At 29.1% G+C, this 15,190-nt stretch overlaps 2 protein-coding genes across 2 annotated transcripts; one reads left to right on the top strand and one right to left on the bottom strand.

Annotated features, from left to right (window-relative positions):
* The first annotated feature begins 7,141 nt into the window (after positions 1-7,141).
* On the top strand, positions 7,142-9,467 carry LOC131172730 (YTH domain-containing protein ECT4-like). Its single transcript, XM_058134249.1, has 5 exons — positions 7,142-7,198; positions 7,657-7,843; positions 8,291-8,326; positions 8,478-8,854; positions 8,994-9,467. Exons 1-5 carry the CDS (start codon positions 7,142-7,144, stop codon positions 9,465-9,467), a joined length of 1,131 nt encoding a protein of 376 aa, XP_057990232.1.
* Positions 9,468-12,547: 3,080 nt separating this feature from the next.
* Positions 12,548-14,762, bottom strand: LOC110666519 (disease resistance protein RUN1). The gene is made up of 2 exons (XM_058135727.1): positions 13,962-14,762; positions 12,548-13,730 (listed from the first exon to the last, which is right to left on the bottom strand). The coding sequence occupies exons 1-2, from the start codon at positions 14,432-14,434 to the stop codon at positions 12,560-12,562; spliced, it is 1,644 nt and encodes a 547-aa protein (XP_057991710.1). The 5' UTR covers positions 14,435-14,762; the 3' UTR covers positions 12,548-12,559.
* Positions 14,763-15,190: the final 428 nt, after the last annotated feature.

Below are 15,190 nucleotides of genomic sequence, written 5' to 3'. Positions count from 1 at the left end.
AAAAAACAACAAAGAGAATTTAATTTCCTAACAAGGTTAGCACAAAACTGGACGCACTCCCAAAATATTGGCGCTTTCCCACCCTTTTTGTCTTTAAACCCTACATCCAACGATCACTATTTCCTCTTCTCAAACCAGGAACTCATCTGACCTGTCCGATCCTTCCATAATTAGACCCTTTTGTTTCCCTCTTCTCCTTCTCGACCTTACTTTCACTGCTTCTTCTTCTTTCCTTCTCTGGAAAACCGCTTTTCTACTCTACTGAAAAGCGGTTTTCTGGACACATCAGATTGGGTCTCTCGGTTTCTTATCGGCCTCGATCCGTCGCTTCTAGGTCCGCTTCCGATTTCTCATTTTTCTTCGTTTTTAGTTCTCTGTTGCTTCCTCTGTAGCGTATGCGTATCAAAGGAAATGAAAAGTTTTAATTTTTTTGCTCTCTATGAGTAGTCTAATTCGGTGACTTCTTTTTTAATGTTCCATTTTGCAAATTGATATTCTATTTATGCGGACTTGAAGTCATGAAATTTCATTTTCTCGCGATTTCTCTCCAACCAAGCAGATTTCCCTGGGTTAATTACCAAAAAGGGGTAATGAAAAACGAAATTTTATCAAAATAGGTGAGTTTGAAATTAATTATCAAAAAGGGGTGAATTGTGCTGAGTTGAACGGGCTGAGTGTGAGACGCTAACTATAATAGCGTTTTTAAGGTCCGGATGCTATTTGTAATAGCGTCGGAATGAAAAATTTGAAAGGAAAGCTGGACGCTATTCAAAATAGCGTCCAGCTTTCCTTTAAATAATAAAAAATTAATTAAAAAAAATTTAAAGGTTGGACGCTACTTATAGTAGCGTCCAATATTTTTTTTTTTAATTTTTAATTATTTTATTTTATATTTTAAATAAAATATAAATATTATTTTAATAAATAAAATTATAATATTTAATAATATATATTATAATATTTTTATTATAAAATATTATTTTTTTAATTTAAAATTAAATTAAAATTTAATAAAATAAAAAATTAAATTTAAAAAAATAAATAATTAAAAAGTTTAAGAAAAATAGTAGCGTGCAATTTTTCTTTAAATTTTTAATTATTTTATTTTATATTTTAAATAAATTAAAAATATTATTTTAATAAATAAAATTATAATATTTAATATTATATATTTTAAATTTTTATTATAAATATTATTTTTTAATTTAAAATTAAATTAAAATTTAATAAAATAAAAAATTAAAATTAAAAAAATAAATAATTAAAAAAATTTAAGAAAAGTTGAACGCTTTTTTAAATTTTTAATTATTTTATTATTAATAATAACAATTATTTATTATTTATTTTTTTAATTTTAATTTTTTATTTCATTAAATTTTAATTTAATTTTAAATTAAAAAATAATATTTATAATAAAAATATTATAATGTATAATATTAAATATTATAATTTTATTTATTAAAATAATATTTTTAATTTATTTAAATTATAAATAAAATAATTAAAAATTTAAACAAAAATTAGTAGCGTCCAATTTTTCTTAAATTTTTTAATTATTTATTTTTTTAATTTTAATTTTTTATTTTATTAAATTTTAATTTAATTTTAAATTAAAAAATAATATTTTATAGTAAAAATATTATAATGTATAATATTAAATATTATCATTTTATTTATTAAAATAATATTTTTAATTAAATAAAAAATTAGAATTATTTTTCAATTAAAAATTAAATTAAATTAAATTAAAAATTAAAATTAAATTACATTACAAATTTTTTTATATTTTTTTAATTTAATTTAATTTTAAATTGAAAAACAATTTTTTATAATAAAAAATTGTAATATATAATTTTAATTATTATACTATTATTTATTAAAATAATATTTATATTTTTATTTAAAATATAAAAATAAAATAATTAAAAAATTAAATAAGAAGCTGGACGCTACTTGTAGTAGCGTCTAGGTTTTTATTTAATTTTCTTTATTTTTTTATTATAAAAATTAAATTAAATTAAAATTAAAATTAAATTATATTACAAATTTTTTATATTTTTTTAATTTAATTTAATTTTAAATTGAAAAAATAATTTTTTATAATAAAAATTTATAATATATAATTTTAATTATTGTATTATTATTTATTAAAATAATATTTATATTTTTATTTAAAATGTAAAAATAAAATAATTAAAAAATTAAAGAAGAAGCTGGACGCTACTTATAGTAGCGTCCAGGTTTTCATTTAATTTTTTATTATAATAATATTTTATATTTTTAATTTTTTATTTAATTAAAATTTAATTAAATTTTAAATTAAAAAATATTTTTTTATAATAAAAATATTATAATATATAATATTAATTATTATAATATTATTTATTAAAATAATATTTATATTTTATTTAAAATATTAAAAAATTAAAACAAAAGCTGGACGCTACTTATAGTAGCGTCCAACTTTTTTTTTTTTTAATTTGGATAGCGTCCACACGCTATTAAGAGTAGCGTTTTGTTTGAACGCTATTATTAATAGCATTTTGGACATTAAAACGCTGCTGGTACTAGTGTTTTTAGGCTCCTGATTTTTCTAACCCCGGTCAGGTAAATATTTCACGTCGCACCCAATTTTAATAATTTTTATTTCTAACTTACCCTTGTACGGTCAATCATAATATCTCCTTTTATGGAGTGGCAAAACAAATATTACAAACATGGCATCATATCTATCCAAGAGTATCAACATAAACATTAGCATATTGAAGGCATGCTTGTTTGAGAGAGAGAGAGCTAAACTCAGGCAAAGAGCGGCCAATAATATATCCTTAATCACAAAGCAACATAGCCTTACTAGCTAACTCAAAGACTCTTAACATCTATATCTATATATATTTATCTATATCTATATCTATATAAATGTATAATAGCGAAGAAAAATCCTAATTTCCTACTTCTACGTGATAATAATAATTTTTATGAATTGTAAATATATTTTTTTATTTTTTAGAAATTTTAAGTTTTTTTATTTTTTATTTTTCTGTATTTTGATTGGATCAATTAGCATATATTTTTTAATTTAAAAATTTTATATTTATTTATAATTAATTATAATATTGAATATCTAACCATATTAATTATATCATTAAATATTGAAAGTTCATTGTATATGATTATTTTTCTATTTTGTGTTTTTAATATTTAAAATTAAATATTATTTTAAGAAAATATTTGATATTACATTAATTAATTATGATGAATTGTACAGTAGCAAATTTAACTTCGAATTATTAATATACAGATACATATATATCACAAATTGAATTATTGATTATAATTGGAAATTTGTTAGCCTTTCTAAAAATCTTTGAACTTTTTTTAATTGTCAAAAAATAAATCGATTAATTTTATTAAATTTACACATAAAACTATATCATTTTGATAATTTTAATAAGTTTAGTAAAAAGAATGTGGTAATATATATTATGGACTTAAACCCACATAGGTATTTGAAGAATCAAATTAATTCAATAAATCAAATTTCACCAAGACTTTTTTTAGAAGAAATTTCACTAGGATTTTAATGATAAATTTTTGTACCAAAATTAATTATTGTGTGGAAGCAAACCAACTATTTCTCGTCACACTAAATTTCCCTAATTAAGACATGTATAACTTAAATACAAACTGTTAGAGCTTTTGCCAGACAATTTACTAGCGGAACATAAAGTCCTGTCATGGAATATATAGATTTTTCAAACACTTAAACTCAACTAAACTTTTATCTCAAAAATTTTGGGTCGATTATATGGATTCTCTTTCTCCACTCTAAACGATTTTGGGTTAAATCATATAAAAATATCATATTGTACTACTCTCCTCTAAGTCAATTTAGGTCTACTCCTTCTTTTCTTTCTATTATATAACTTAATATGCTCTACTTGTCTAACTGGAGCCTCCGTATATCTACTGACCAAACTATCTCATCTCTCTTCTCTCAACTTATCCTCAATTGGCACCACACCTACTTTTTCTCTAATACTCACATTATCGATTTTATCTAATCTAATATGACTACTCATCCACCTTAAACATTCTCATCTATAGATTTCTTAAACACTTAATTAAAAAAAAATAAATTAGATAAATCAATCAATAAATAAATTAATCAACCTATGTTAATACACTTAACAAGTCAGAACAATCAAAATACACAAATAAACATATAATTATCATATAATATACATATAATTTAAAAGAAAAGAAAAAAAATGATAGTTCTTCACAGAAGAGGCAGAGAAAGTGCTAAAATTAGAAAAAAAAAAAAAGAAAAAAAGAAAAAAAAAACTAGGCGTTGACTAGCTATGCTTCTCAATCTTCTGCTTCAAAGAAAGATCTGAAATTGTACCAAAAAAGGGAATGCAGCTAAAGGGAGACTCATTGAAAAGGTGAAGGAGAAAAGGGTCAATGAGGTAAAAGCGAGAAGGGGTCACCATTGAATTTTATAATTTTTTTTCATTTATTTATAAAAAAGACAAATTTAAAATTTTATATAAATTTCAAAAATTTATTATCACATTAAATCTATAGATGCCTAATTTATTTTGTTTATAAAATTAACTTTATTTAAAAAAAAAACGAACTTTTAATTATAATCGGTATAAAGTCAATAAAAAAGGCAATTAAGATTAGAAAAGATCTTATGTAGATTAAAGTATGAATCTATACCCATAATTAAATAAATATTAATTATATCCTGTATAATTAATAATGCCTTAATAATAATAATAATAATGTATTGTTACAATCATCAAAATATATATACATACACTAAAGTTGATTACAAACCATTTATGCATTACATGGTCCTATGTTCAAATCTCCTAGCACCCTATTTTCGATTTTTTTTTTTTTTAATTTTAAACGAGTTAATTAAATCATTTAAAACCCGAATGCGTAACCAATGAACCCTAATTTTCTAACATTTCAGATTTATTATCTAAATCAAATTGATTATTAGTTCTTTACCTAATTAAACCCATCCGATTCTTACAACAATAATGTTAACTAGAGTAATTATTATTTTTATTATATATATACCAATTTATAAAAATTAAAAAAATAAATTATAAACTAAAAATTAAAATGAATAAAATACACACGCATATCATCAAATTTCAAAATAATATGAATTAGTTGTATGGTAGAATTCACATGGAGCATCCCTTATGTAGGTATGAACTATTTTCTCAACAATAAATTAATATTTCATAGAAGAAATTCATTCCATGTAAATATTTTCTTATTTATATAAAAATATTAGTGATTATATTTACATTATCTTTTTAAGCCATAGACATTTTAATTAATGAATTATATTAAAAAAAACTTTTAATATATCATAAAATATATAAATATAGTCATGTCATTATAAAACTAATATAAATTATAATTTATATATTTTGTACATTTTTAATTATATTTTTAACCAATCAAATTGACATATGCAATTTTTTTTTTCAAATCAATAACAAAATAACACTAAATATCGAACCTACCTAGATAAGTTGTGAATTATATCAAAATTAAAATCTGAAATTGGCTCAAATTAATAATTTAAGGGTTTGAATCGGAATCAAACTGATTATAATTTATAGAGTGATGGGTTTTAATTTATAGAGTGATTATAATTTCTTCTTCTCAAACCAGGAACTCATCTCACCTGTCCGATCTTTCCATAATTAGACCCTTTTGTTTCCCTTCTTCTCCTTCCCGACCTTCACTTCACTGCTTTCTTTTCTTTCCTTCTCTGGAAAACCACTTTTCTACTCTACTGAAAAGCGGTTTTCCGGACCCATCAGATCGGGTCTCTCGGTTTCGTATCGGCCTCGATCCGTCGCTTCTAGGTCCGCTTCCGATTTCCCATTTTTCTTCGTTTTTAGTCCTCTGTTACTTCCTCTGTAGCATATGCGTATCAAAGGAAATGAAAAGTTTTAATTTTTTTTGCTCTCTATGAGCAGTTTGATTCGGTGACTTCTGTTTCTAATTTTCTATTTTGTAAATTGATTTCTATTTTATGTGGACTTGAAGTTGCTAACGTGTGCCTGGTGGACACTGGAGAGCGTGCAACCAGAGTTTTTGCTTTTGAAGATGAGATTTTTTTTTTTGAATTTTATTATTAAAAGGAAAACAATAAAATTCAATTTTTATAAGAATAAATATTTTGTTTTATCGACAGTGGTTGAGTTTGGTTGTATTGATATTGTTATTAAAATTATTATTAAAAAAAATTATTTTTTAAAATATATTAATTATAAATATTAAAAAATAATTAAAAATTAAATTAAATTTATTTTAATTATAAAATAATAAATTAAATTTTTTAAATTATTTTTTTAATAATATTTAAAATAATATTTTTATCCAAAAAAAATAATTTCACCCATCAAAATACAATGCTAAATCGTAAGACTTTTGGTATAAAAGTACTAGTGCTTTAACTTTGACTAACACTTTTGCTATTTATTTTGTCTCTCTGTTTGCAGGTGTTAACTTGGGCTTTTATCGATCGACGATTGCCGCTGGAACAGAACTTGCTCTCTTATTGGGTTTCTTTTCCCCTTTCCCCCTCCTCCTCTTCTTCCCCCTCCTTCCCCACCGCCAACCCCCACCCTCCCCGCCCCCCCCCCCCCCCAAAACTTTTTAAATATAAAGCTATTATGGGTTCTATTTTTAATTTCATTTGTGTTACTTTTTTTTAACTGAAAATGGGAAAAAAAAAATCTGGGTTGTTCATTTTATATTGAAGATGGGTAATAATTATCATGGATGATCAAGATTTTCATTTTATGGAAAGTAAATTGTTTGGCTTGTTTGATTTATGCCCTTTTCGCCCCTTTCAGTCCTTCCTCTTGCTGCTAAAATTGCGTATTGGCTTTGTCCTGTGGAAAAAAAAAAAAAGAAAAATTCTGTATTGACTATTTAATGGTGTAGATATTGTTCGCAACTCCATGATTTGTTGGCTAATTGAATAAGTATTGTATTCTTAACTATATAATGCAGCTGAATCTCTTCCTACAGAATTGAAGTAGGAGTCCATTAGGAAATTGGCTGGGCGTGATGTGGTATGTCATATTAATCTATGTTGCTTTTGTTTTCTTCCTTGTGGATAATTGCTTGGAAAAATGGCGTTATGAAGGTGAAAAGGCTTGGTTTTAATTTATTGTGGATTCCTATCTTTCTTGTAGTTGTGCCAACTTTCACTTTGCGGTTTGGTGTATGGTATGCATTGGATTACTGAGAATTATAAAACACTAAAAGGTCAAGGAAATATGTTTTTGGTCATTATAACATAAGTTCAAGAATATGATCTATTTGTGTGAGTACCATGAGATCCATTCTTCTTGTTTAAAAGGATTGCTAGTGTTTTATTTAAATTTTTTGGATCTTAGATTTTTGTGGCTCTGTATGTGTATCTCTAGGCATCCACATTGCACAAATTTATTCTGTGCATGGTAGATGGTTATTTTAACAACAAACTTAATGCTTAGTAGAACAAGATTAGATGGTTATTTTAAGAACAAACTTACTTAATGCTTAGTTGAACAAGATTATCTTTTTATTATCTTATTTTCCTTTGTATGTCTTTGTTTTCAGGCTTCTGGAAAAGATGGATTACCATGTGGCTCAACATCATTCAGTTGCTTTTCACGGGATGCTACTTCTAATACCAAAGGTGAAGTAGATGGTAATTCTGGTATCAAAGGGGAGACTGACCAAGAGTCTGTTGGAGACCTTGGTATTTACAATCCACCGACTAGTAGTTACAATTATTACTACCCAGGTGGGATATTGAGACGGTTATATATTCTTCTTATATATAATCTTTTGGAGTTGTGATAAAGTCAATTAAATGGAATGCCATAATCTTAGTTAAAAGTACTCATAATAGGTTTTCAGTAAAGTTGAGACTTGAGATGTCTGGTAATATACTCCTCAATGTGTTGCATAGGATGATGTTAATCGGCCTTGTGATTAACTACTCATATTTCTTAGTTGACTTCCATATAGTCAGAATCATTTTTTAGGCTAATGGTGCAATCATTTGAAAAATGAAAAGATAATACTTTAGCACGTCTTCAAGCATGATAATTTTGAAAATATTAAGTTACTTTACTTTGCTTCAATTAAAGATTTTTTTTTTCAGTTTGATTTGCAGCTCTGAAGTTTATAATTTGAGAATTAGATTAATTTATGGTATATTATTTCTTAAACTTACTCTTTGTTGCAGAGTATAATGGATCCTTCACACAATTGGATGATCATGGTTATTTTCAAGCACATGGATCTCATATGGTATGTTCTTCTGACGTATACTTTCATTTCTATTTGCAAAAATTAGGCAAAACTATGTCTCGTTCTGCTTGGCTGATAAGGGTAGTTTTGTATAATTGTGTCTTGTTGATAATTGATACTAGGGTATCGGTTGATCACATCAGGGATGCAATCAGACAATGGATCACTAGTCTATTATTTACCTGGCTATAATCCATATGCTTCTGGGGCAGTGGTTGGGGTAGATGGGCAAAGTGTTGGTCAACAAGCATATTTTTCTTCACCTGGATACCTTCCACATCCTGTTTTCTATGGATCAGAAGCCATGCCTTGCTATTCATGGGATTCAGCATATTTTAGTGATGTCTCAAATGGCAATACTGGTTCTCAAAATGGAAAATATGGATCAGCTTCTACTTTTGCCAAGTCCAGTGGTTTTAACTATATGAAGTCTAACGACAATACTGCTGGCAAATCCTCTAAGTCTACTAATACACAAGCAATCAGACCTTTAAACAAGGTATGAAATATTCTTACTTTTTATGTCTATATCTTTAAACTTTCCCAAAAAGAATTGATTTTGAAGTTTGTTGTGCTTGTTGGTCATCACTAGTCTTCAGTTTTGAGTGTTTTTGCTGATTTAACTTTTTTTGTTACAGGTGTCTGCATTGGGTTCTGATTTCTCAGCAGGTCTCTCGAAAGGATACCATCCTGTAGGAAATTTGCCTCCTTTTTCTATCCAAAAACATGGTCCATTCCCGCATAATTGTCCTATGAACTATAGACAGAACGGAAGGATATGGAATGGAAATGATAGAAATAAATCTGGAGACAGATTCTATAAAAACAGTGATTTTGAAACCTCAAATGAACTAACTTCTGGTCTTAGGGGCTCTAACAAATTTCCTTCTCTGGAGACTGCTGTCAAGGAAGACTTGGGAATCACTGTACAAAGAGATCAGTATAACAAACCAGATTTTGAAACTAAGTACGCAGATGCTAAGTTCTATGTTATCAAATCTTACAATGAAGATGACATTCATAAGAGCATTAAATATGATGCATGGGCAAGCACTCCAAATGGAAATAAGAAGTTAGATGCAGCATTCCGTGAAGCAGAACAGAGATCTTGAAAATAATGGTAGGCGGCCTGTAACTTATAGCAGAGACACTCAAGAGGTATCTCCTTTGCTTTAGAACTCAATTGTCTTCTGATGTTTCTGTTGTGAAAGCCAGTCTGCTCTACATTTACATCTTCTAATTTGTTATATTATATTTTAAGAAATATGGCTAGAACTAAATACATATTGATTGTCGAAAATTGTGTTTACTTCATGGTAGTGCTGCTTTACAATGAATATTTGTTATACCTGACCTTGTCATGTTGGGAATGGAGCAGAAATATTTTTAAGTTCATGTTAACCTCAAAAAAAAAAAAAAAAAAAAACTACTCTCTATTTTTGAAGTTCGTGGTTTTGAGAAAAGACCTGTTCTCTTACACAACAGCTTCTATTTGTGGAAGTCTTCTGCAATATGCTGTGCATATGGTTCCCCTGCATTAAAAACTCAACTTAGCAGAGTATGTTGCCATTTTTCTGTTATTTTCAGTGGTTGTACTATACAATTTAGGCTTGATATTTCAATATATCTGGCAAAAGATGCTGCTAGAATAGAAACTTGTGCATGGTGGCCTCTGTTCTTGTTGAATATATTAAAGGTTGGATTGACACGATTTGTTATAATAATTTGCAGATTGGACTTTAGCAAGGTTTGGAAATGCTGAATATATTTGAGAGTTATTCAGCTAAGACCTCATAATGTTAGATGACTTCAATTTCTATGAAAATCGAGAGAAATCTCTACACACTAAAAAGAACAATAAGCCTGCAACTTTGCAAATGGAGATACAAGAAAATGGTGAGTTTCTGCAAGTTCACTCTCGAAAACTAGCCTTATAGTTGTGTCAACAATTCAGGTTTGACCATTGCATCTTCTGAGAAGATGCATTTATTCCCTAAAATTTGCTATTGTTAAAATCATGATCTTATTGTTATCAGTTTGGACTAGTAGCTGAATTCTATGAATTTTGCTGTGCAATGTTAGGGATCTTGCCTAGATACAACAACAACTAAACCTTAAGTCTTGCCTAGATACTTAACTAAAATTGAATGACTATTTATATGTTCACACAACAACATATTATATTGTAATATTGTTCACATTACATATAACGAAGATACTATTTATCATTTCACCTGTTGTTTTTCCCCTGATTTGAGCTTAATTATTCTCCTGTATAGTCTTCCCTCTCTCAAATGACAATAGAGCGGCAGATGATAGAGCTGCAAAAGATTGCAGTTATTTGTAAGAGTAAAGCAATTAAGAATGCTAAAAAGTAACGGCAAACTAGAAATGAGTTATACCTGTTGTGAAAGTGAGTGGGGTTTGGTTAAGAGGAAGCAGGAAGAGATAGAGAGAGATTTAGATCGAGTGAAGAAGAAGAAGAAGCTTCCTCCTCATTATTTATTCTTCTTCTCTTCGATTTGTCTTCCAATATTTGAAGAAGTGATTGGCATTCCTCGTCATCTTGATGCTTTTCATTTCTGCTTCTCCTTTTATCTCTACTATATATAGGATGGACCCCAGACTCCATAATTTTCTCCTCTTGCCAGTAAGGCATGCAGCAAAATGAGGCCTTAACCAAACACTCTTCATCAAAACGTGTCCTCAATCCATTGAATGAAAGCAACACGTGTGATGAGTCCGAAAGATACGGAGCTGCATAATAACCATTCCAATTCGCAACGTCCTTATTGCTAAATAAGTTGAACGCATGCGTTCCGCCTATTTCCAGATTCACATATGAAATCCACTTCAAATCTAGGAAAATAAAACCACCTGGGACGAAGAACAACGCAGAAAGAGAAGGCAATTACGTGTGAAGGTCAAGTTTGAAGGAAAGCGAGGTTCCTTTATTCTTATACCTCATCCTTTCTGGCACTTCACCTCCTGCCATCAATAATGTAACTTTCTGACCCAACAGGTGCGCTTCAAAAACATCCTCCATTACTTTCTTATTCAATTTGACGCAATTACTAAAATCAAGAAATTTGCAATCTTTAGATTCACTTTTATGTGCTTCTTCATTTTCATGTTCACTTCTATCTGCTTCTTCATTTTCATCTTCATGTTCTAAGAAATTGAAAGAAATTGATGCAGATTCCAGAGAGCGACAATCAGTTGCATTTAATAATTTTAAGCATGATGGAAGCCCTGGTAAACTTTTAAGTCTCTTGCAATCTTCTAAATTAAGCTCTTTCAACTTCGAAAGTTGTTTGATGCTTTCAGGAAGACTTTCTAAATTTGAGCAATTCTCGAGAAATAAATATTCAAGACATTTCAACTCGCCTATCTTTGCTTGGAATAGTCACGAGACTTGGACATTCGGATAGATGAAGTTCTTCAAGACGCGTTTCAAATTGCCAATCTTTGCTTGGAAGACTCTCGAGTCTTTGTACACTCACCCAAGGACAATATGACAAGTTGAGACAGATGCTTAATTGATGAGGGCAGTTGTTCTATTCCAGTTCCGTCTAATTTTAGAATCCTTATATTACACGGAATCTCTGGACAATCTTTGACTTCATCGCAGTAAGTTAGATCAAGTTCAGTAAGCTTGGTCATATTTTGAAGAGAGGGAATTTCAACCAAACTCGAACATTCTTCCAAATATAAAAACTCGAGATTTGGGGCAATACTAGACAGGTTCGGAATCCTGATCAGGTCATCAGAGTAGTTGAGGTCCATTATTTTCAAATTTCCAAGAGGCTGTAATTAAATAGAAAAATATCAATAAATTAGAAGATACAAATTAACTTCTATAAATGTATCTAAAATTTATAAAGCTGCACTTATCTCCTCCATTCCACAGTTGTATGAGTTTGCTCTCACGCATACGAAGTTCTACAAGATTCTTTGGCCAAAAATTTAATGGCAAAGATTCCAGAGGATAATAATCCCAGTAAAGACATCTTAGTGCTTGTGCACAAAATTCAAAGTTCTTAGGAAGGAGCACTCTGTTCGACTTTGCATATACTTCGATGAATCTAAGATTGCACATCTTCGCAAAGGCCGTGGCACTTAGCTTCAAAATACCTCTCCCACCTGGACGAAACGATATGGCCTCAACATTTTCGGTTCCCTAGTAAAATAACAGCAAAAAGGATTATTGATTAATACTTAATTCGTCACGAGATCTACAATTCTTACAAAATTCAAATATGATAATGATCAAAGCTTCAGTGATTAATTTGGTCCTCACCGTTTCTGTTATCAATACATGATTAATATCTTCATAATTCCACAACCTGCTGCGCCTTCCAAGCTGTTTGCATTCCTCATTAACAATATCCTTGCCCATTTGCTCTAACAAGTCATGCATATCTACCGCACCGTTTGAAATAGTTATAAGAGATTTCTCAATTAGACGAGGTATTCCACTTTCTGGATAGAAACCACATGCTTTTAATTTTCTCTCAACCTCATCTTTATCTTCCCCTTTGAAGAAACATGCAATATCAAGAAATATTTCCTGTTCACTCTTTTCTAGCCCATCATAACTTGTTTTCAAAACATCTTGAATTTTCTTAAGAGATTTGCCTTCCAATTTTTCCAATTCACTTTCCCATTCTTTTATCGTCCTGCGAAATAAATGAGATCCCAAAACTTTAAGAGCAAGTGGATTGCCTCTAGCATAGATTGTCACCTTCTTTGATAGCTCCAAATATTTTTCCTTAGGAAGATTTTGGTTGAAGGCATGCAAGCTAAAGAGTTCCATACTTTGAGAATCAATTAACTTCTCAACCTCATATACGCCTTTCTCTGAAAAATCAGAATTAAGTACGTGTGAATCTCTACTAGTTATGATGATTCTACTTCCCTCACCATACAAATCACACTCTCCTGCTAAATCTTTTAAATGGTTTCGATCCTCTACATCATCAAAAACAATCAATACCTTCTTACTCTTAAGCCTTCTCCTAGTAGAATCATTCAAACTGTCTACATGTTTGTCCCTTAATAATTGTTGAATGATTTTGACTCGCACTGAATTTGATGATTGCTTTGTCATTGTTTCCCTAACATTTTCAACGAAACAATGACCATCAAATTTATTCTTGTTTCGATGAAATACTTCTTGTGCAATAGTTGTTTTACCAATGCCTCCCATCCCCCAAATTCCTACAATCTGCTTCTCATTTAACAACCGTTCCACTTCTTCCACACGCAGTTTAATTCCAATCAAGTTGAGATCATAAGAATCATCACCTTTAGACATATCACTAAATTTGTTCAAAACATCATTGACAATTCCCTCAACTAATTTGGCCTCATATCTAGTCACATGTGAACAACAAACACTAGTAAGTAATGGTAGACTTACACTTCTAAGTAAACAGTAATATATAATTACTATGTTTTCCGTATAAGTGCTGTCTATGTTTGAATTGGTGCTTTGTGTTAAGATTAATGTACTCAGTTAAAAATTTCTAAATTTTGATTCCCTTCCCTTAAATTGAAAACTAGAAAAACTACAGTAAAGAGTAATTAAAAAGTAATATACTTACTTGATTTCCTGTAAATCCCATCCTGCAAAGTTGCTTACTTCCATCAAAGCACGCTTCCAGCTGTCCACCTTCTGTGAATTGCCTTTTTCTCCATGCATAGCAAGTGCCTTCCCGAAATTCCCTGTCAGGTCTTGAACCTCAGTGGGATCTACTTTGTAAAAAACTGGTAGGACTATTTGTCCTGATTCTTCCCTGCATTTAAGTATCTCAACAAGCTCATCCAAGCACCATGCAGAATCTGCATAATTTTCAGAGAAAATGACTATTGAGACACTGGATTCTTGGATTATTTTCAAGAGAGCTGGTGAGATCTCTTCTCCTTTACGAAGTTCTTCATCCAAGAAGGCATTGATTTGCTTTCCCTGCAAAGCTTCAAAGAGATGGGAGAGAATACCATAACGGGTATCTTTGCCTCTAAAACTAATAAAAACATCGTACTTGCAGGGAGGGGCTGATGAAGATGTAGAAGCCATGATAACTGAGTTTGAAGAAGGTAGAGAAAGCAAAATACTAGAGATGAATATTTGGGTAATCTAGTCTGATACAAGAAATTTGTGAACAAATGAAGAAGTAAAGGAAGAACTAAAAAAGAAAGAAGATGAAGATGACCAAAAACACCATAATATTCTTCTAGGAAGGAACATATTACTAATGGACAAAAAGGAATGACTAGCATTTAGTCAACAAAGTATGTGATAATTATGTAGAATCATTTCGTCAACATCAGAATCGCCTTCCAGGAAGGATCGTATAGCTTTATTTAGTCCACACAAAGTAAATGCAAAACAGTAGAGTAGAGTGGGTCTAATAATTCGTTGGGATTGAATTCCAAACTTACTCTTAGCGTGTGGGGTTTAGTAATAGGAACTATCAAAAGCTTTGCCCTTTATTTTCTTTTCTTCCTTGTAGAAAAATTTGGGGCCTGTTTTGTTGTTAGTGAAAGGAAAGGGAGAAGAAAATGGTTGCGGAAGATAAAAGGCAATTACCTTATTTTGTTGGAACAAAAATGCTTAAAGAGTATTTTGTGTTATTTTGTTTTCATTTAAATTAGCTAGAAAAGAGAGGAAAATAAGATTAATTTTTTTTTAAATTTTTTTCCTTTAATAATTATTTTTATTATAATTTATTTATTTATTTAATATGAGTATAATAATAAAAATAAAATAATTTTCTTTCTTTATTTATATTTTAAATAAGGAAAATAAACATACCACTTTTTTTCATTTCAT

This window comes from Hevea brasiliensis, chromosome 14, assembly GCF_030052815.1.
Source record: "Hevea brasiliensis isolate MT/VB/25A 57/8 chromosome 14, ASM3005281v1, whole genome shotgun sequence".
Lineage (NCBI taxonomy): Eukaryota > Viridiplantae > Streptophyta > Magnoliopsida > Malpighiales > Euphorbiaceae > Hevea > Hevea brasiliensis.
This window is presented reverse-complemented; position numbering and strand designations above follow the sequence as displayed.